Source organism: Carassius carassius, chromosome 47, assembly GCF_963082965.1.
Source record: "Carassius carassius chromosome 47, fCarCar2.1, whole genome shotgun sequence".
NCBI classification, from domain to species: Eukaryota; Metazoa; Chordata; class Actinopteri; order Cypriniformes; family Cyprinidae; genus Carassius; species Carassius carassius.
In genome coordinates, this window is record NC_081801.1 from 715,167 (window position 1) to 736,598 (window position 21,432).

Here is a 21,432-nt window from a genome sequence, read left to right on the forward strand (position 1 = left end):
CTGATCGATTTAGAGTAACTGTAGCGAGAGGAAAGGGTTTGAGGTTTAAAACAAACATGCATACTTAAATTAAAAAGTATGCTTTTTTGTCTAAGAAGACTGTACGGTGTAAATGTGTGTTTGGAAACAATGAAGCCTCGCAAAAATTTACTACAAATACAAGTCAAGAAAATTATCGGCTCGTATTTACTGTGTGTGCATTTATATATACAGGCCCCAAAAATTAATATGCATAATTAATCGTTTAAATATTAATGTAATGTATGCAATGAAAAAGTGTTAGATTCACAGAAGACGCGAACATACGTTTGATATTTAAGCATATGTGCAAATCTTCAAACTGCTGAAAACTGACTGATACAAATAGATAGATAGATAGATAGATAGATAGATAGATAGATAGATAGATAGATAGATAGATAGATAGATAGATAGATAGATAGATAGATAGATAGATAGATAGATAGATAGATAGATAGATAGATAGATAGATAGATAGATAGATAGATAGATAGATGCACAATGAAGAGTATAAATTTGATTTGAAATTTCTATTTTGCACTACATTTTCCAAAATGTGTACACTTTATATATTAATATGTGGTGTTTAGGGGTAAATAAGGTACAGATATGTTCTTTTTCGGAGGTTGTACAGTTAAATTGCAGGATTGTGTATATACTAGTTCATGTGATTATATTTTTGTGTTGTTTTGTAGAGGATGAGCAGGATGAACGATCCGTTTGAAGCGAGCGTCTGACGCGGGATTCCAGATGCAGAGGCAGCGAGACTGAGTGGAAGCGTCAGGGATTGGCCACTGGCGCGCGCGCGAGGAACGCGATAGCACCGCGAGCGCGTCAATCAACGCGAAATCTCCTCCCCTTTTCAGCAGGGTCGGGTGCGCGCGGAGCACCTCCAGCTGCCCAAACAGAAGACGCAGGAGGAGTAGAGGGCTCGGACATGGGGAGAAATCAGCACTGGCCCGTCTGATAGAGATCAGTGTTTTTATTAATTATAAAGGAGGGGGGAAAAACCCGAGAGGCCTTAGGAGAGATAAAAATAAAAATAAATAAAAACAAACACGGAGAGAAACCCATCCCTGGCACAAAGCTGGACGTAAATCAATGGACTGAATGAAGACTGCCTATAACGCCTATCGATGCCTGGCCAAGGATTTGGATGTGTACGCTATGAACCCGGAGATGACAATGGACATTGGCAGCCTAAGCCATGAGCAGGACTTGATGAGCGGCCACAGCCCCCATCACAACCGCAATCCGGGGGCTTCCTTGCGGATACACCAGGATCTGACCGTGGCGCCGTCGCGCTCCGCGATGGTCTCCAGTATGGCTTCGATTCTGGACGGCGTCGGCGTCGGCGGCGGAGGAGAGTACCGTCCCGAGCTGTCCCTGCCGCTCCATCACGCCATGAGCATGCCCTGCGACACCTCCCCATCCGGGATGAGCGGCACCTACACCACCCTGACCCCTCTGCAGCCCCTGCCGCCGATTTCCACCGTGTCCGACAAATTCCACCACCACCATCATCATCACCAGCGTCTCTCCGGGAACGTGAGCGGCAGCTTCACCCTCATGCGGGACGAGAGGACTCTACCGGCCATGAACAACCTCTACAGCCCCTACCACAAAGACATGAGCGGGATGGGACAGAGCTTGTCCCCTCTGGGCAACGGCTTGGGCTCCATCCACAACACGCAGCAGACGCTCCACAACTACGGCGCGCACAGCCACGAAAAGATGCTGAGCTCCAACTTCGACGCGCACACTGCCATGCTGACCAGAGGGGACCAGCACCTCTCCAGAGGCCTCGGTGGCCCCGCTGCGGGCATGATGCCGCACCTCAACGGGATGCACGGGCATCCGGGCCACCCTCAATCCCACGGGCCCGTGTTGGCTTCCAACCGGGACAGATCGCTCTCCTCCTCCTCCTCCTCCGGGGCGCCGGGCTCCGGCTCCGGGCAGCTGGAAGAGATCAACACCAGGGAAGTGGCGCAGCGCATCACGGCCGAGCTCAAGCGCTACAGCATCCCGCAGGCCATCTTCGCGCAGCGGGTGTTGTGCCGCTCGCAGGGCACGCTCTCCGACCTGCTGCGGAACCCCAAACCCTGGAGTAAACTCAAGTCCGGCCGCGAGACGTTTCGTCGCATGTGGAAGTGGTTACAAGAGCCCGAGTTTCAGAGGATGTCGGCCCTTCGGCTTGCAGGTAAGACAAGGTATCTGCTTTTGAACATCTTCTGTGTCCGTTTAGGCTTAAGGAACATTTCTTTAGTTCGTTTTACAAGTGAACACTCTATTGCACAACCACTTTTTGTGTTTGATTTTTTTTCTATTGTTTATTCACTTTATGATGCAAGTGCATGCTGTGGAAGAGCCGCTTCGGTCTCGGTGAAAGCAAAGCTTTCAGAGGTGCTGAATAGGGATGTGTTGGTAATTACTGGACTGTTATTCCCCTCCTGCCCCTCTACATCAGGTTTGTTGCCCCCTCTAGCGAAGGGCGGTGCAGGACCCCTTTTCCTTTGTTCGGCTGAAGAAAAACCAAGACTTTAATTTTGCAGTTTGGCTTTTAAGGTGTCAGAGACGGTGTCGTGTTGTTAAATAGCGTCCTATCAGTGCATTACAACAGAAGCATAGTCCGTATCGATTTTTAATTTGTAGGGTGATGCACAGTTATTCACTGAAATAATAGACAGCTTTGATGCCTCCTGCATTGTGCAACACCAGCGCGAGCCTGTGCATTGTGAAAACACAAGCTGTGCATCTTTTGCTTAAAGAACTGCTGTTAAATCACCAAAACATGAGCATCTTTATCAAAACATGCCATCATCGATTCTTTGAATGTCATGCATTCAGATAATGAAAATGCACTGTAAGAGTACTCACAGAAGGTGATTGTTTTGCCAAGCAAACAAATGCATTACTTTATCAAGAATGTGATTTTTAAGCAGAACTGTGCTTTGTGATGATGGCGTAGGCGCTTTAATGGTGTTTCCCTGCAGGGCTCTGGTCTCACAGATGGCTGTGGGTTGGGGGGAAGGTATTATGTGATCTGCAGGGGAATTGTAAAGAAGAACAGAGGCTGCAGTGGCTCGATGAATTATTGATAGGAATCTCTGCGTGACCCTCAGCTCAACGCACACAACGTCACCTTGTCTTTGGTTAAACAGGCAGAGATGTGCAGCCCGGCACCTGCCTTTTGTTCCGTGTTTTGGAGAAATAATGCAAAAGAGACACAAACAGTGAAGTAAAAAATAGAGGAGCTGCACATCGTATCATCAGAAACGTGTGACTCGGAGAGAATTGCTCACGTTTTGTTTTCATGCTTGGATTTCATGCATGTAAATGTTGACTGAGAACTGGAATCTTAAACCTTTATCTCAGCGATGGCTTAGAGGAACTGTTTTTGCTTCCCTAAAGAACCTTTAGCTCTACCAGAATAGTTTATCTTAGTGTGAAGAATATTGAACATTTTTAAAGAACCTTTAGATTTTATTGAATGAATGTTTCCAGGGATTTAAAATGCATTCCATAATTTAAGAAATCTTTATTTTCATGCATATTATTTAATAAATATAATGCTGAACTGATTTAAGATACTTAAATATTAAAATCATATAAGCCTACAGTGGGGTCCAAAATCACCAAATATTATCTGAAAATATTCTATTTAAACATAATTGATCTGCATATAAACAAATCTTGTGGAAAATTTAATACATTTAGTAGTTATGAAAAGTAATATTTCTGATTGTCCACTATTTTAAGGTGACTAATGTAAGTAATAAAGTGTACAGACGGACAGATTTTCTTGCTTTGATTGAAGATGCTGTTCATGAGCTTCAGGTTTTGCACTTTTAGAGTCCAACTTGACATTAAAGTTGTTTAATTCCATGTTTTATTTAATTTTTTATTCAATTTAGAATGACTTGATTTAATATAAAAATAAGAAATATTTCTGAATCCCTTTGTATACTCATACTTGAAGGTATACACATACAGATTTATTGGCTTATTTAAACATAGTGGTGCAGGTGCCTGGTGTCACAGGAGAAAACGAGTTTGTCTTTGCACTGTTAATTTAGTCAAATCAAACGTGACGTCTGTCTGGGCTTCATTCCAGTCACACAGCGCAGGCAATCAGCCATCGAGACGAACCTCGGCCTGTGCCATCTGCCGCTGACAAACAACTTTATTAAGTAAATGATCAAATGGGACAAGTGCTGTTATACGAGTCAGGACAGAGGAGATTGAAAAAGAGCAGGTCTGGAGGAACACAGGGTCCTGGCCTGTAAATAAATACCACCAACCCATGCAAGAGACTTCTCTCTTGATTTGGGCTTTTTTTCATTTTCCAGATGAAGACAGACAGGGCAGGACAGTGAATATATGAAATATTTTTAGATAAACATTGGTGTCTGAAAGTCTGAGAGCACATGCATTTTTGTCATTTAATACAAAATGTTTCTTTGCAAAGTATTTGAACAGAAATCCAATCTGAGTTAAAAGTTGGGAAGAAAAATGAATGAGTGTCTCGGTGCAGCAAAGCCTGATGATCATGTTCCCCATCATGAAAGAGCTTCTTGAGCATCTTTAGGAAATCTTACCATCTGAGTAATATGATCAGTGACACACATGTACTGACATTTGATCCTAGAAGTATTGCAACAATCTAATTTTTTAGCATCCAAAAGCTATTTATTTTCATGTTTGCATGATAAAAATCCTAGGTTGACAATGTGGTCTCGGACATTTGGACACTACTGCATGTTTTTATTTAATTCCAGGTTTGCATATACAAATGGCAGATTTTAATTGTGGTCTTAGACATTTGGACACCAAAGTATATTTTTATTTATTTTAACATTGGCATAAAAAAAAAAGAATTCCAATTTTCTCAGCTATTAGGACGCCGTATATTTGGATTTGTTTTTATGTTTGCATGAAAAAACTACGAAACATTCAGTGTGGTCAGAGCCATTTGGGCACCATTGTAAAATATTATTAATTTCAACATTTGCATGAAAAAAATCCTAAATTTTCAATGTCATGTATTTGGACAGCACTGTATATTACAGAAGCGGTCGACCAATATTGGTTTTTAGTGGCCAATGTGATACCGATATCTAGAGAACAGGATGACCGATGATGATTTCAGTGACAATGCAGGTGTATATGCTAATTTAAATCCTTGTGAAATAACACATTTTTCTTGCATAATATGAAATTCTCTTGAAAACAGCTATTTTGTAGTGCTCCAAATGACCTGGCCTGGCCGATATATCGGTTAGTGACCAGTGAGAATATCTATGTGTATTCTGTTACATTTAGGTTGTGTAATCAGATGTATGAATGACTTCAAGATTTGAATTAAAAATGAAAGCAAAAGATTATATAGGCTAAATATCAGCAAGATTGGCATATTTTTAACGCTGTCAGTGTGTTGTCTTCTGCATTTTTCAAAGGAAAAGGAGATCAAAATCCCAGGCCAGCTCTGCTGTTTATTTTCGTCCTGTCGTTCGGTAATCTGTGGGAGTTGTGTCACTTTCTCAAACACATATGTGTTGCTGAATGACAGCCGATCGATGTGGGTAATCTCTTAAAGATTAAAAGGGCATTAATACTGGCAACAATAACATAAATGTGTGCAACCAGATTGCATTGATCTGGAACCCGATCTGGACTTTTTCCTGTAAAGCTGACGCTAGAAGAACGTTCCCAGCAAGCCGACTCTAAAAAGACTCCTGGTGGGCTATTTTGAGCCACGTTTGTTTAAAAGGATCATTAAAGCTGATGAAGCCACCCAGATAAGACGCGGAATCAACGCATAACCAAGCGTAGATGTTTTCCATTTTATTTTAGCAGGATGTTGAATCACTCCGGCTTTGTGTGGAGGAGGCTGGCTTTAAAACGATGCGTCCAGTGACCTTCACAAAGACCAGGCGAAGCGTGCATCTCATGGCTCAAGATAATTGTAATGGCTTTGTGGTGATGTGAGGAACCTTTTAGAGATGATATTCTCTTCTCAATCCAATAGGTGTGTAACACGGGCCAGGAGAGTGATATAATCCCGGCAGAAATATGCTTGGGCCGACTGATTTATCAGACACTCATGTTTTTGTGGTCAAGCTGTTTTTCCACAGCCAATTCCAATCGCATAGAAGATGTCCTAGCACTATATTATGAAAAACAGCATTGCCTGTTACATTGTTAAGATTATGTAGTGACACCTTACAGTAAAGTTTCATTTAACTAAGAATGCTTTTTGTGTTTGATAAAATTAGTTAACACACTGTGAAATAACACAAACAAAAAGAAAAAAAACGAAGATTAATAAATGTTGCACACTGTTAGTTCATGCATTAACTAATTGTAAATAGTTACCAATTATGCTTTATTATTCTAAAAATTTATCTAAATTAGGTAGATTGAATAGCCTTTGTTTAAATGTGGTTCAAACGTGCACAGATCTGTGTTTCACATACGTATATATTCTAGAGACACATTAATATTTTCAATGGTTTGGTGTTTTTATATCTGTAAGTTATTTATTTCACTCATCTTTTGCTCATTTGAAAAAGATTTTAATTGTAAAAGTTGTTATTTTTGCCACATATTTCCTTTAGTCATGTTTTAATCAGTCCTATCCTTTTCAGCTGATGTATAGTACATTGGAGCTGAAAATGCTTCTAAATTCTAAATTAATTTAACATTTGCACTTGCAAGTGATACCAGCATAATATTTTTTTATAAAATGTTGTATAAATGCTTCATTTTATGTCAAAACTGCTTTGTTTTTACATTTTCAAAATCCTTAAACTGTATTTCCATGTTTAAATCCCAGATATTTGACGCTCATGTGCCTCTTTTAGCACATAACGTGCATTCATGCAGCAGCAGGTTGTTTTTTAGTTTTGAGGTGAAGTGATGTGATTATCTCTGTGTCAGGTTGACATGTCTTGTGATTGGGGGATCGCTGTCAGCACTGGCCTGAGCAAAGGGCAAAGTTTTTGGTCTCTCAGCCCCACAAAAAGGCCCGAGATGCTGCTGTCAGTAAGCAAACAGTAAGCGATAACATGTTTTTTTGGAGCGAGTCTGTGATGATTCATTGGTCTGTCAGATTTTCTTTTTATGTGGGTTTAATACTTGCATTCCAGCAGTCTGGTCTGTTTGGTTTCATGTTAGTCATCCACAGATGAATGAATGATATTAATTGCCTTGTGTGTGCAGCATAACAATTTTTTCCATGTAAACCATGTAAAAAGTTTATTCTTCATGTCTCTTACATTGCAGAAAGAATAGGCAACTTTTAACTTCAGCTATGAGGAAAGAGAAAGGTTCATGTTTGCTTTTCTAGAGGACAGAAGCTGATAAGAGCTTACGTAATAAAACACAGCCATTATTTACAGATGGGTCTTATGTTCTTTTAAATAGAGCTTTTGTTATTTTTGTTGATTTTTTTTTTGCCATAATATATTCACCTACATGTCATTCCAAACCCATTTGCTATTATTTTGTGCATTTCATTTATTTTGGGCAAATCATTGCATTGAATTCCTTGGTAATAGAACCATTCCTAAACTTCAGGAATATTTTCCTTATAATGCCAGGAGAAATCCTCAATCTTTATGCAACTCTTTTGCTTACAATAGTTCATAGTCATATCTCTCAAGCTCCAGAAAGCCGTGGTATTGGAGTTGTTAAACGGAGACACTAAATGTCTTTTTGTTTGGAAAAGAGCTGCATGAATATCTGCTTTTATTTTTTAAGGACGGAAAAGTCTCATGGGTTTGAATTGGCATCAAGGTTGTATAAATAATGACAGAATCTTCATTTTAGGATGTGATGCAATCAGGATTTGTGTACTCTTAAGACAAGTTGTTTCTTGCCAAACAAACATATGACATGAACAAAGATACCTAAGTAATCAGTGTTGCTTATTTATCTGTGGCACTTTTGTGTATTTGTAAGCATTCGGTGTGTTTGTGAAGCTGATTGGATCGTTGGCTGATGTTGTTGACTAGTGTTACCTCATCAGCATTGTTTCAACACATCGTTTGTGAGCATTCTGATTGGCTCTATCAGTGTGCTGATGTTTCTGTCTGGTAACAAACCTTTGAACCACTGATGTCATCATTTCAGTCCTAGATGAACTCTGACCTTTTATTCACTTGATCATATAACATTTGTTCTGTTCCTCATGGAGATCAAGAGATACAATGACACGAAAAGTATCTGGACACTTGAGTCTCACTTAAAGACGCTATTTTTTGTTTTGTATTTCCATGTACTATTCATTTTTGAGATTTTGGGCTGTTTTGCTTCCATAACACATCTTCTTTCAGACAGTGGAAAGAAAACATCTAAGAAACACATTTAAGTGTTCATTTTATTGCTCTTCGTCTATTTGCGTCAGTCGATTTCAATTTCAATGCATATTTTTAAAGTTTTATTCTCCACTTCAGCAGTACTTAGATACACCCAAACTTACAGTTTTATTCCTCTCTGTATTCTGAAGGATTTTACTGATGGGTTTGTTCATATTTCATTCGCCCTGATTTATATAACATTTTATATCTAAAAACATGGTTAAAATGCATATCTTTAAAAGACATGAGTTTCTTTCTCCACTTCAGCAGCAATAACATACACCAAAACTTAGAGATTTATTCCTCTCTATATCCTGAAGGATTTTACCAAGGGGTTTGTTCATATTTCATTCGCCTTGATTTATATAACATTTTATATCTGAAAACATGGTTAAAATGCATATCTTTAAAAGACATGAGTTTCTTTCTCCACTTCAGCAGCACTAACATACACCAAAACTTAGAGATTTATTCCTCTCTATACCCTGAAGGATTTTACCAAGGAGTTTGTTCATATTTCATTCACCCTGATTTGTATAACCTTTTATATCGAAAAACATGGTTAAAATGCATATCTTTAAATTACACGAGTTTGTTTCTCCACTTCAGCAGCAACAACATACACCAAAACTTAGAGATTTATTCCTCTCTATATCCTGAAGGATTTTACCAAGGGGTTTGTTCATATTTCATTCACCCTGATTTATATAACCTTTTATATCGAAAAACAAGGTTAAAATGCATATGTTTAAATTACACGAGTTTCTTTCTCCACTTCAGCAGCAATAACACACACCAAAACTTACAGTTATATTCCTCTCTATATCCTGAAGGATTTTACTGAGGGGTTTGTTCATATTTCATTCACCCTGATTTATATAACATTTTATTCATCAAACCATGGCAAAAATGTATTCTGACTGATGACAGTATTTTCCAATTTTTGGAAAAATCTAACAATAATCTTGAACCTGGCTTTATCCAGTGTTCAGATTTATTTTCTGGAATTACATGCAAATAATTGCAATTTTAATTACATACCGCCTCACTTGCATTTTTATGCATTTATATTATTTATATTAGAAACTTTTAATTTAAAACAGTTTTATCTGTTTGTTCAAAATGTTTACCCTTAAAATTGTCTGAATGTCATTGCATTAGATATCAAAATATAACAGCAAGTGTTGTTTATTTGTTAAGAAAGATGCACAAATACACTTTACAAACAAAATACTTAACAGCAAAGTCTGAAATCATAATACAATAGTAATCAAATCAGCAAAACACCAGTATATTAAAAGATATTTAATGGAGACCAGATCCTGTATTATTTCATACATGCATATATTTGATATCTTTATAATTGTGATGCATGTGAAGAAATGATTTTGGGGTTGCTGTATTTAGTTCTGGCCGAAGCGAGATGATCCACTGTGTCTCTCTCTCAGTTTCCCTTCCCCTCCTCCATCTCTCGCGACGTGTCCGGCCTTCATTTAAAGGATATCCACACATGCACAGAATGACATAGCTAAGTGCTAGACTACAGCATAATGCATTTAGCAAGTCCTCTCGCTCTAACACTCTCACACACACATAGGCCACTTCCAGAAGAGCGTATGCTTAGGAAATGGTTGATATTGAGATCGGAAGCATTTGAGCATCTTGGCATTAGCACAAGAGAGATCACACAACAGTTTCATGAAACACTAGCTAAATTAAGAAAAAGAGTGATTTTCTCTCATATGTTATGGGTAGGTTTCAGCGAACAAGTGAAAACATCATTACTGATCGTGTTTTGTGGCGAAATATTGATCTGATGTCACCCACCTCCCTCGCTCTCCTTCTCTCTCTTTCTTTGTACTGTATCGCTCCCTTTTTCTCCCTCATGCAAATCTGATGACTGGATTATTTTATTTCAATAAATGTTTATTATATTTCCAGTAACAAAATCTTTTAATAGTTTTAGTTTCAGTTACCTATAATAACCCTGAATGCTGTGTACCAACAGCTTAGTCAATACATTTGGTGTTAATATTGTAAAATAAGTGTTTAAATCCACCCGTTTTGTGTAAATCTCTCTCTAGATGTCTGAACTCAACCCATCACTAATTCTCTGTATGGATTTTCTTGCATTTTTAAGATCACACAAACCATCTGATCTCAAGGTTTTTTTTATTTAATTTAATTGTTTATTTATTTTAGTATTGCTTCCATGTGATCCACATTCCATTATCAATTTTATTTTTAGTTTATGTATTACTTCTGTTGTTGTTTGTACATTTCCATGCATTTGCTAGATGTTTTTCACAACAAACAGAAATTACATTTTTCATTTTATTATCATTTTTTTTTACATTTCAGTTCATCCAGTGCAATTAAAAAAGAACTGTAAATTTTTTATAGATTTTAATTTGATTTATGTGGTAGTGTTTCCAAATTATTACATACCATTCCTTTAGGAACTTTTATACTTATAAATAAAATTCCAGTACATCTGATTGATTTCAGTATATAGGCTGGTCTCTGAAGGTGTAAGCTGATACACAATACAGGCAAGAACTGATCGATCTCATACGGCCGGGTCTTTGAGGGCAACCCGGTTAGGACCGTTCCACTGGACGTTTCCTCTCACACACATTGATTTACATTTGCCAACGAGGAAAGATAAACCAGCAGTGTGAGAGCAGCTCTTACCCGTTTGATGAAAGGCCAGGGAATCCTGAGGTATTGATCGGATTGATTGAACTCTGCTCCTTTTAGAAAAGCCCAAAGCTGACACCCCTCTCCCACCATGGAAATGGTAAATCCCTTTGAATAATATAATTGAATAATATAACTTTTTTAATCGCACTGTAAAGCGCCATGAGAGCCCATTCTGATGGAGTCAGTGTTGCGTGGACACCCATTGACGGCTGAGATTGTCTCTCTCTCTCTCTCTGTGTGTGTGTGTGATTCTTTCGGCCATACGCAGTAAGCAGAATACCAAATGATGACGGGGAAATTCACTGCTCCACAAAGTCAAGTCAAATCAAGTCACCTTTATTTTATATAGCGCTTTAAACAAAATAAATTGCGTCAAAGCAACTGAACAACATTCATTAGGAAAACAGTGTCAATAATGCAAAATGATAGTTAAAGGCAGTTCATCATTGGATTCAGTTATGTCATCTCTGTTCAGTTAAATAGTGTCTGTGCATTTATTTGCAATCAAGTCAACGATATCGCTGTAGATGAAGTGACCCCAACTAAGCAAGCCAGAGGCGACAGCGGCAAGGAACCGAAACTCCATTGGTGACAGAATGGAGAAAAAAACCTTGGGAGAAACCAGGCTCAGTTGGGGGGCCAGTTCTCCTCTGACCAGACGAAACCAGTTGTTCAATTCCAGGCTGCAGCAAAGTCAGATTGTGCAGAAGAATCATCTGTTTCCTGAGGTCTTGTCCTGGTGGTCATCTGAGACAAGGTCTTTACAGGGGATCTGTATCTGGGGCTCTAGTTGTCCTGGTCTCCGCTGTCTTTCAGGGATGTAGAGGTCCTTTCTAGGTGCTGATCCACCATCTGGTCTGGATACGTACTGGATCTGGGTGACTGCAGTGACCCTCTGATCTGGACACAGACTGGATCTGGTGGCTACGGTGACCTCGGAATAAGAGAGAAACAGACAAATATTAGCGTAGATGCCATTCTTCTAATGATGTACCAAGTACATCGGGTGTTATGGGAAGTGTTCCCGGTTCCGGTTTACCTAATTAATGCAGCCTAAAAATCCTTTAACGGATTTGGATAATAAAAGCATATTAGTATGTTATGTGTATGCCAGGTTAAAGAGATGGGTCTTTAATCTAGATTTAAACTGCATCCCGAACAATGTTAGGTAGGTTATTCCAGAGTTTAGGCGCCAAATAGGAAAAGGATCTGCTGCCCGCATTTGATTTTGATATTCTAGGTATTATCAAATTGCCTGTTTGAACTCTTCCTCAGGGGATCTATAGTGCACTGTCTGATGTGATACTGTAGCTGACGGCTGAATGGTTGCAATTTTATCTCTAATAGTATCGATTTTAGAAGTAAAGTAGTTAATAAAGTCATTACTGCTGTGGTGTTGGGAAATGTCAACACTTGTTGAGGCTTTATTTTTCGTTAATTTAGCCACTGTATTGAATAAATACCTGAGGTTATGTTTGTTTTCTTCTAAAAGAGAAGAAAAGTAATCGGATCTAGCAGTTTTTAATGCTCTTCTGTAGGATAGGTTACTTTCCTGCCAAGCAATACGAAATACCTCTAGTTTTGTTTTCCTCCAGCTGCGTTCCATTTTTCGGGCTGTTCTCTTTAGGGTGCGAGTATGCTCATTATACCATGGTGTCAAACTGTTTTCCTTAACCTTCCTTAAGCATAAAGGAGCAACTGTATTTAAAGTGCTAGAAAAGAGAGAGTCCATAGTTTCTGTTACATCATCAAGTTGTTCTGAGGTTTTTGATATACACATAAATGCTGATCTGTGGATCCTTCTATTCATAAAAGAATGCTGAAGAAAATGTACTCATCTGTTTTAAATACTGATAATCAGCAAATCAGCATATTAAGAATGATTTCTGATTAATGTGACACTGAAGACTGGAGGAATGATGCTGAAAATTCACCTTTGATGACAGGAATACATTACATTTAAAATATACTAAGATAGAAAACAGTTATTTTAAATAGTATAAATATTTCACAATATTACTGCTTTTGCTGTACTTTGGATCAAATAAAGGGCAGACTTGGTGAGCAGAAGAGACTTCTTTCAAAACATAAAAAATCTCAAACTGTTGACTATTAGGTTATATAGATTATAGAAATGTTATATTGTAATGAAATTACACGCACACAGACATATATATGTGTGTGTGTGTGTGTGTGTGTTACTTTTGTCCCCCTCACTTCTGAAAAGATGGCTACGCCCCTGCTGAAAACATTGTTATAAATTGAAGCAACACCTCCCCCTTTGCCTTTTAGACGCGGTTCATGTTTATAACAGTAATCTTGGGGGGTGGACTCATTTAAAATAATGTAATCATCAGGTTTTAGCCAGGTTTTCATAGAAAGGGATCTGATATTTAATAAGCCAAGCTTTATCATTTGTTTATCCATATTGCTTTTGTTTTTTATTTGTTGAACCTCAATTAAATTGTTAATCTTAACTTGGTTTGGACGTTTTTTGTTTTTTCTAGTTCGGGGAACAGACACAGTCTCTATAGTGTGATATCTAGGTGAAAAAGTCTCTATGTGCTGAGAATTAACTGACCTCTGTGACGTGAGGCAGCTAGCAGACGGTCGGTTTAGCCAGTCTGTCTGCTGTATGACCTGGGCCCCAGTTAGTCAAGTATAAACACTAAGACTATTTGCCATATTTCTAGAGAGAAGAGTGGCGCCACCCCAGGAGGGATGAAGACAATCTCTTTTAAACAGGTCAGGTCTGCCCCAAAAGCTTGTCCAATTGTCTATGAAACCTATGTTATTCTGTGGGCACCACTTAGACATCCAGCCATTGAGTGATGACAATCTGCTATGCATCTCATCACCACGGTAAGCAGGGAGGGGACCAGAGCATATTACAGTGTCTGACATCGTGCTTGCAAGTTCACACACCTCTTTAATGTTATTTTTAGTGATCTCTGACTGGCGAAGTCGAACATCATTAGCGCCGGCATGAATAACAATCTTACTGTATTTACGTTTAGCATTAGCCAGCACTTTTAAATTTGCCAAGATGTCAGGCGCTCTGGCTCCCGGTAAACATTTGACTATGGTGGCTGGTGTCTCTATATTCACGTTCCGTACAATAGAATCACCAATAACTAGAGCACTTTCATCAGGTTTCTCAGTGGGTGCATCACTGAGTGGGGAGAACCTGTTTAATGTTTTGATCGGAACAGAAGAGCGGTGTTTTGACCCACGACTACGCTGCCTCACCGTCACCCAGTTGCCCTGCTGCTGGGGCTCTGTTTCCGGAACCGAACAATGTACAGGAATCCCTGAGCTAGACGCATCCAAAGCCGTATCTAGAGCCCTAACATTCTTACTGTCCTCAATTAAAGTTTGGATGCGTGTCTCTAATTTTGAAATCTTCTCTGTCAGCCTAACTATTTCCCTGCATTTATCACATGTGAATCCCTCATCACCGACAGAGATAGATAAACTGTACATGTGGCAAGAGGTGCAAGAAACAATGATAGGAGAAGCCATTACTCACCGTGCTTGATGAAATATTCTTACTGCGGTTGTTTGATGAACTTGTGAAAAACTGGAGCGAGAGAGAGGAGAGGAGAAAAGAAAACAGCGATAGGTTCGAATGAAAACGCTAATGACAAGCTAACGAGTGCTAATGCTAGACGAAAGCAGCATTATAGAGCTTTTATCCAGAGCAGCCCTGAACAGAAAGCCATCAAGGCCTCGTAAAGAGAGCTGGGTTTAGGAAGTAAACACTGATCCTTTATTTTCCTAGAGAGAAAGTACAGCTGCCTCGTGCACAACATAGACAACTGACCCAGCTAACAACAAATCTGTTCTAAGAATGTTACGCTAATGTTATGAAACATTATATCTGTTTTCGGGAAAATGTTCTCGGAGCGTTCCATTGTATTATTCTGAAACCTTACGAAAGCGTTACTTTTGAATGTTTCTCTAAACATCCTGAAACAAGTAGTTACATTTAAAAAAAAGATTAGTTGAACATCCAACAAAAATGTTTAAAAAAACGTTCTATAAATAATGTTTTTGTGCTAAGATTTTGAGACAATTATTCGTATTATACATAATTATATGAAAGTATTTTTTAACATTTCTCTGAACATTCAAAACATCTCTTTATTTCTTTATTATGCGAATGTTGCATTTTATCATTGTGCAAACATAATGGAAATGTTACTTTTGAATGTTCTTCTGAACGTTCTGAAACAATGTTACATTTTAAAAATGCTAGTGGAACGTTTCATTATAAAAAGGCTCCATGAACAATGTATAAATTAACGTTTTGAGGCCATCATTAAAAACCAGATAATTTTCAACAAATGTTCTATAGCATTTGACGAATGATTCATGAATTTCTAAAAAGTAAAAGAGTGCATCTTTAGGATGCTAGTCGAATAAAAGGAATGATTATGGATTTTTGGATTTTTTTTTTATCATCATTCAAATCCAATCCTAAAGGATAGAAATCCTATATTAATTAGTAAGAATCATTTGAGTGCTAATAGCATCTTGTATCATTGTCCTAAAGGATTCTAAACAGGGTTTAACTGAAGAATAAGGGTTCAGTTTATCCAGCAGGATCTTATATGCTTCTTACAGGATTCTTATTGATCCCAGTTAGGATTGTTTCAAATGATGAATTCCAATTCCAGCATTTCAATCTGAATTTACTTTCCAGATATGAGAATAAACATGCATTATTCTGTTAATCCTGCTATTTTCGTGTATTTGGGCCCAGTAGTGGCGTTGAAGCAGCAGAAATGATGGCACCCCTTTGGAAAATGCTAAAGATCAAGCCCCTGCAGCTAAATAATGTACTTTTAGTAAAACCTCAGAGCTTAAAACAAGCACACAGACTGTAGTTTGTACACTTTGTGAGTTAAACAGCTCGTGGTTTGATAGAGGAGCCTCAGTAATGGAGGCTTGGAGAGGAATGGTGCTGGACACTGCTCGTGTTTCTACGAGTCTGATGTGTGAACACTGCCATCTACAGCTGATCAAACACAGCTCTGCTGTGTGTGTGTGTGTGTGTATGAAAGAGAAAGCAAGTCTGGTAATGAGGGTGTGAATGCAGCATAAGTGAAAACACACACACACACACACACTGTAAAACCACACTGGTGTGTGTCTGCCTTTATTTACACCGTCGTTTCCTCTTACATAATAGTTTTGTACTCCGCTGAGCTCTTAACCTGATTTCTATTGATCTGGCCCAGTCTCAGTTGTGCATACTTAATTCGGAGGAGTAATCAAATCAGATCTTCACACACACACACACACACACACACACTCACATATACGCACACACTCGTGAAGTGCTGGTAGAAATGGTGTGCTGTTGATTTGTATTTTGAGTTGTTGCATGTGATTCTTCAGTGCAGATTTATGGCAGAAGTGATCATGTGATTATTATAATTCAGGATTTCCATACACCTTTGGATGAAATGGATATGAAAATCATTTAGTAGAGATTACATTTTTATAAAAACAAAAAGAAAAAAAAAAATATTTGTAATATTGATAAAATATTGATAAAATTAAATTTAATACATAATAAAATATATAATAGCGCAAGCTTTTATACTGTTCATTCATCCTTTATATATATATATATATATATATATATATATATATATACTTTTTTTTTCCTTTATATTTAAAAATATATATTTAACAGATATATTTAAAATAATTAAATAAAAAAATATTATAACATTTTAGCTTTTATGGATTGAACTACATTTTTTTATTTAAAAAATTAAATACAAAAATGTACTAAACTTTTGTACTAAAATCTGTTTAGTGCCTTTTATAATAAAAGTAAAAAATATAGATAATATAAAGAAAATATAGAAAATATAAAGAGAAATTAGTTTATGTAAATATTAATATAGAAGGCACACAAACATGAAAACAATCACGGTAACACACTTGACACTAAAATAATGCAATAAGCATTTATTTAACAACACAAGATGTATCAAAACTCATGCACATTGATACAAAAATAAAATGTTTAAAAAAGATTTATTAAAATTATAATGTATCATTCAGGGAGTTCTGTTTTTTCATTACAATTATAAGATGACTTTTTTTTTTTTACTCCTAAAAACTGCAAATTTAACAATATTTTGCTGTAAAATTACATTAAATGTCCCATTCTTTTACTTACTGTTGGTTATTTTTTCCCCCATTTTTTTAGAAACGTTTATAATCAATATAGAAGATTTTCTTATGACTAAAGTTTAATTTCTACATTTTCAAAAATTTTCATGTATTGAATGCAATACCACAAGAAAGCCACAGAAACACTTTCATACACATTAATAAGAAATTCTGCCCGAGGCCATGATGAAACATCCTACAGATATACTGTAAGCAATGCAATTGATTGACTTCTTTAGTTATATACAAAGTGTTCTGCAAAATTACAAACCACCATAAATTATAGCTTTGCATTATAGAGCATGATGCTGCACATGCAGTAAGTCATGTTTTAATTGCTAGACAGTTTGAGTCTGTGTCTAGAGTGAAATACTAGCAGAGCACTTACTGTACAATTATTGTGCACTATATGCTGCCAATTACTTTTTAGAAATTGCATGAGAAACCGTATGCAATAAGAAATGATGCATGATTCTAGTGAAGCTTTTCCCTCAACTTTATTATGCTTTCAACACACTGCATACTAATTGCATCTAGTGGAATTATTGTGGAATGGTCTTTTGAAGTGCTTGTGAAGCAGGGATTATACAAATTGAACATGCACAAAACTTCATATTTATTCATAAACGTGGTTGTGTGTGAAAACAGAGCTTCAGGCTTGTGTCATGATTCTATCAGTATATTCTATATGCAAATTATTTCGTGATCTCAGTGCATGTTTAATCATGTGAGTCGCATGCATTTATTATCTCAGAAATCAGTTATATTTATGATGTTGTTTTGCAATTTAATTCAATTTTTTTTGCAAAAGAAAAAATCTGACATTTTACTCATTTAATTGAATGTAACGAACGAAATTCGTCGTTTGTATTTTATTGCATTGCATTAAAGTTAAAAAGTGGTGCAGTAAAGCTCAAAGCTGATAATCCACAGGTTCGAGCCCTGCATTGAATGTAAGTGTTTGCTAAATGCATGAATGTACATGTGATTGATTCTAACGTGTTTCTTCTCTTTCTTTTGTGTCTCCTTTCTAACAAACGAAACCCCCGAAGCATGCAAAAGAAAAGAGCAAGACCCAAGCAAAGACAGGAGCAATACACCAAAGAAGTCGCGGCTGGTTTTCACAGACCTGCAGCGGCGAACACTTCTGGCCATCTTTAAGGAGAACAAGCGTCCGTCCAAAGAGATGCAGCTGACCATCTCGCAGCAGCTGGGTCTGGAACTGAACACTGTCAGCAACTTCTTCATGAACGCCCGCAGACGCAGCCTGGACAAATGGCTGGACGAGGGGAGTCCGACCTCCAGCACTTGTACTGAAGCGTGATCCCGGAGAGGAGAAAATCATTCGGAAGGGCAACGAGACGAGAGAAGCTGCTTACCGGCTCGAGTCAGAGTCAAGAACACACCCATCCGTTCATCCAAAGAGTCATCCAAACATCAGGAATAACACTGCTTTCTCTGCTCCAGTCCAAAGCAATTGACACCAATGAAGGATTAAAACCAATCAAACACATGCTTAGCTTTACATTTGGCTTTGAACTGAGGAGAAACCCAAAGCATTTGCATTGCACATCTACATTCACTCGACATTAGCTTTGTATTTCATTTCCTAAAGTGTGTGTGTGTGTGTGTGCGTACTTTAAGTTATAAGAATGAATCTCACAAAAACAAGTCACATTTATTGCAATATTTTATATTCTGCTAATAGAATATTTTTGTCTTGTTTTTGAGTACAAATAATGTACATTTACTTGAGAAACAAAACAAAAACAATTAAGATATTTTCTGAAAAATCTATCAAAATGAAGTGAGTTTTGCTTAAAACAAGAAAAAGGGAAAAAAAAGACAACGGTGGCAGAAAAATAAACTTGATTCAAAGAAGGAAAAATTGCATTCAAATGTAATTATAAAATATAGAAATATATTATATTAATAAATAATTATTATATATTATTCTACACAAAAATCGCTTGATTTGGATAAATTCTTCAAAAAACAAGACTTAATATCTCAATTAATTTTGCTTTTCAAATGTATCCTCATTTAAAAAAAATTTGATATTTCAGAAAAACAAACAAACCAAAAAAAAAAAAATGAGGAAGAAAATTAATTTTTGCATTCAGGCTTTTTAAATAATAACAGTAATACTAATAATAATTCCCCAAAAATCCCATTGTCGATTATTGCCCCTATTGTTGTTACTGTAATATAGTAATTATATAATTATTTTTTGTTTGCATTATGATAATGCATTTTTGAAAAAAACCAAAATGACACACGTTCTTCTTTGTGAGATTCATCCATAACACATAAACAGCAACATAAATAACGGCACAGGTTTAAGTTGGCATTGGGTCGCAGGGTTTTTCTAACAAACTGATGTGCGACCGAACAGAAGCACAAAGCACAACACACATGAAGGACACATTGGCTGGGTTTGAGAGCACAATCCTGAAGCACATTAAATTTGCAATAGAACAGGGGCTGGACCACACCGATTGTTCTTCAATGGTTCAAAAACAACTCAGGATGATGTGACCGAAGAACATGCATCTCACGAGCATCTCAACACACTCAATGAAATCACACGCTTTACGCTGTCACGACTGTAATTATATTATGCATTGAAAAACCAATCACAAGTGAACTGGCATTGGTGATCAGGGCCTTTACAAGAGTTTAAGAGGACAATCTCCACACCAATGCCTGCCAGTTTAGTTTTCCCAAAGTGTGCATGACTCCTTCCCTCGTAGTTTTAGCTCCACACTCTCGCTCTTTCATTCACTCATCTCAAATTCTATCCCTTGTCTTCATTTATTATCGATGGACAAACAGAGCCGGTAAGCAGTTCTCTCCCGGGCTACTCTTGGATCACTCAAAACGGACACTGAAGACTTTTTGTATTTATTTGACAAATCGACACCAAAGAAACTTTTTCTGAACCTAACACGAAAACTGTTCAAAGGAAAAAGTGACGACGACAAAGTGGAACGCCGAGCCGTCGTCTTTCTTGGATTGGGATCGGTGGAGACATTGAAGCAGAATGGGATCGGAAGGGGTTTTAAATGCGACGGAGAATGATGCGTCTCTCAAAAACACAAGTCGAAGATTGTCTTTCATGCGTGCCTATGCAGTTTTTTTCAACCAGAATGGAAAGAACAACAAAAACCTCATCAGCTACAATACCAAAGATTCAGAGTTACTCCCGCCGCTGTTTCCTTCAGTTTCCCGAGGAAGGGCTCGCAGTGGTGCTTCTCTCCAAACACGGGACGACTAGTGGTCAGCGTTTGGTTTTTTAATCCGTTTTGCAGCTTAAACTAAAGGTGTAACTCAGCCTCATGGGCATACCAAAGATAAACGCCTTTAAGCACATGCAACCTCACTCTTTCCCATTTTCCCAAGCTGGATGACTCATCATCTTGTAGTTTTGAGCTCATATCCCATCGTAGTCCACCGACAGCCCACTTCCACCAATGCAAACATTATCCATCCATCATTTCCCAATGTTTCCAAGCATTGACTCCCGAGTCCTGTGTTTGAGAGAGCTGTTGAAGCACCGCTGCAGCCGGTTCCATCATATACTAGATTCCATCTAAAAAGCCAATAATCTGCCAAAAACGCTCACGTAATCTGAAGAGAGGAAACTGCAGACTGAAGGTCGAATAGCTTTATCTTTTAGGTTTCTCTCTTTAAAAGCTTCTAGTCCAAAGATTCTCCAACGCCTCTTGGTTGGAGCTCCATCCGCTCTTCACAACAGTCAGGTTTTTAGCAACAAAAGCCAAAAAGCTTTCCTTTGATTGTCTGAGTACTTATATTTTGCCAATGCCTCTTCAATGTCTTACCCAGGTTTTGCAATATGTGATTTATTTATGTAATTTATATTTGTTATGATTGAACTTAATTTAAATTGCCTTTTATCCTGAACAGCTTGCCAAAGTTTACATTTACTTTGTTTGCATGTTGGACACCATCAGATGTATTTATTTAGTATGCATAGGTTATTGTTTTTTTCCCCTGAATTATTTAATTTTATTTGATTAGACTTAATTGATTATTTAAGACTGCTATTGCATCAAAGATGCAGTGCTTCTCTTAATTTATTTGTTAGCTTTACTTTAAAAAGTAAAAAAAAAACAATTCTTAGAAAGATTATTCT

General features: G+C 37.5%; 1 protein-coding gene across 2 annotated transcripts; it reads left to right on the forward strand.

Moving 5' to 3' along the window:
- Positions 1-796: 796 nt before the first annotated feature.
- Positions 797-19,046, forward strand: LOC132130596 (one cut domain family member 2-like). 2 transcript variants are annotated; one of them, XM_059542351.1, is made up of 3 exons: positions 802-2,221; positions 18,329-18,663; positions 18,701-19,046. In XM_059542351.1, the coding sequence occupies exons 1-2, from the start codon at positions 1,132-1,134 to the stop codon at positions 18,598-18,600; spliced, it is 1,362 nt and encodes a 453-aa protein (XP_059398334.1). In that variant the 5' UTR covers positions 802-1,131; the 3' UTR covers positions 18,601-18,663; positions 18,701-19,046. The 2 variants fall into 2 exon arrangements, with proteins under 2 accessions (XP_059398335.1, XP_059398334.1); XM_059542352.1 differs by lacking the exon at positions 18,701-19,046 and having other exon boundaries at positions 797-2,231; positions 18,329-18,578.
- Positions 19,047-21,432: the final 2,386 nt, after the last annotated feature.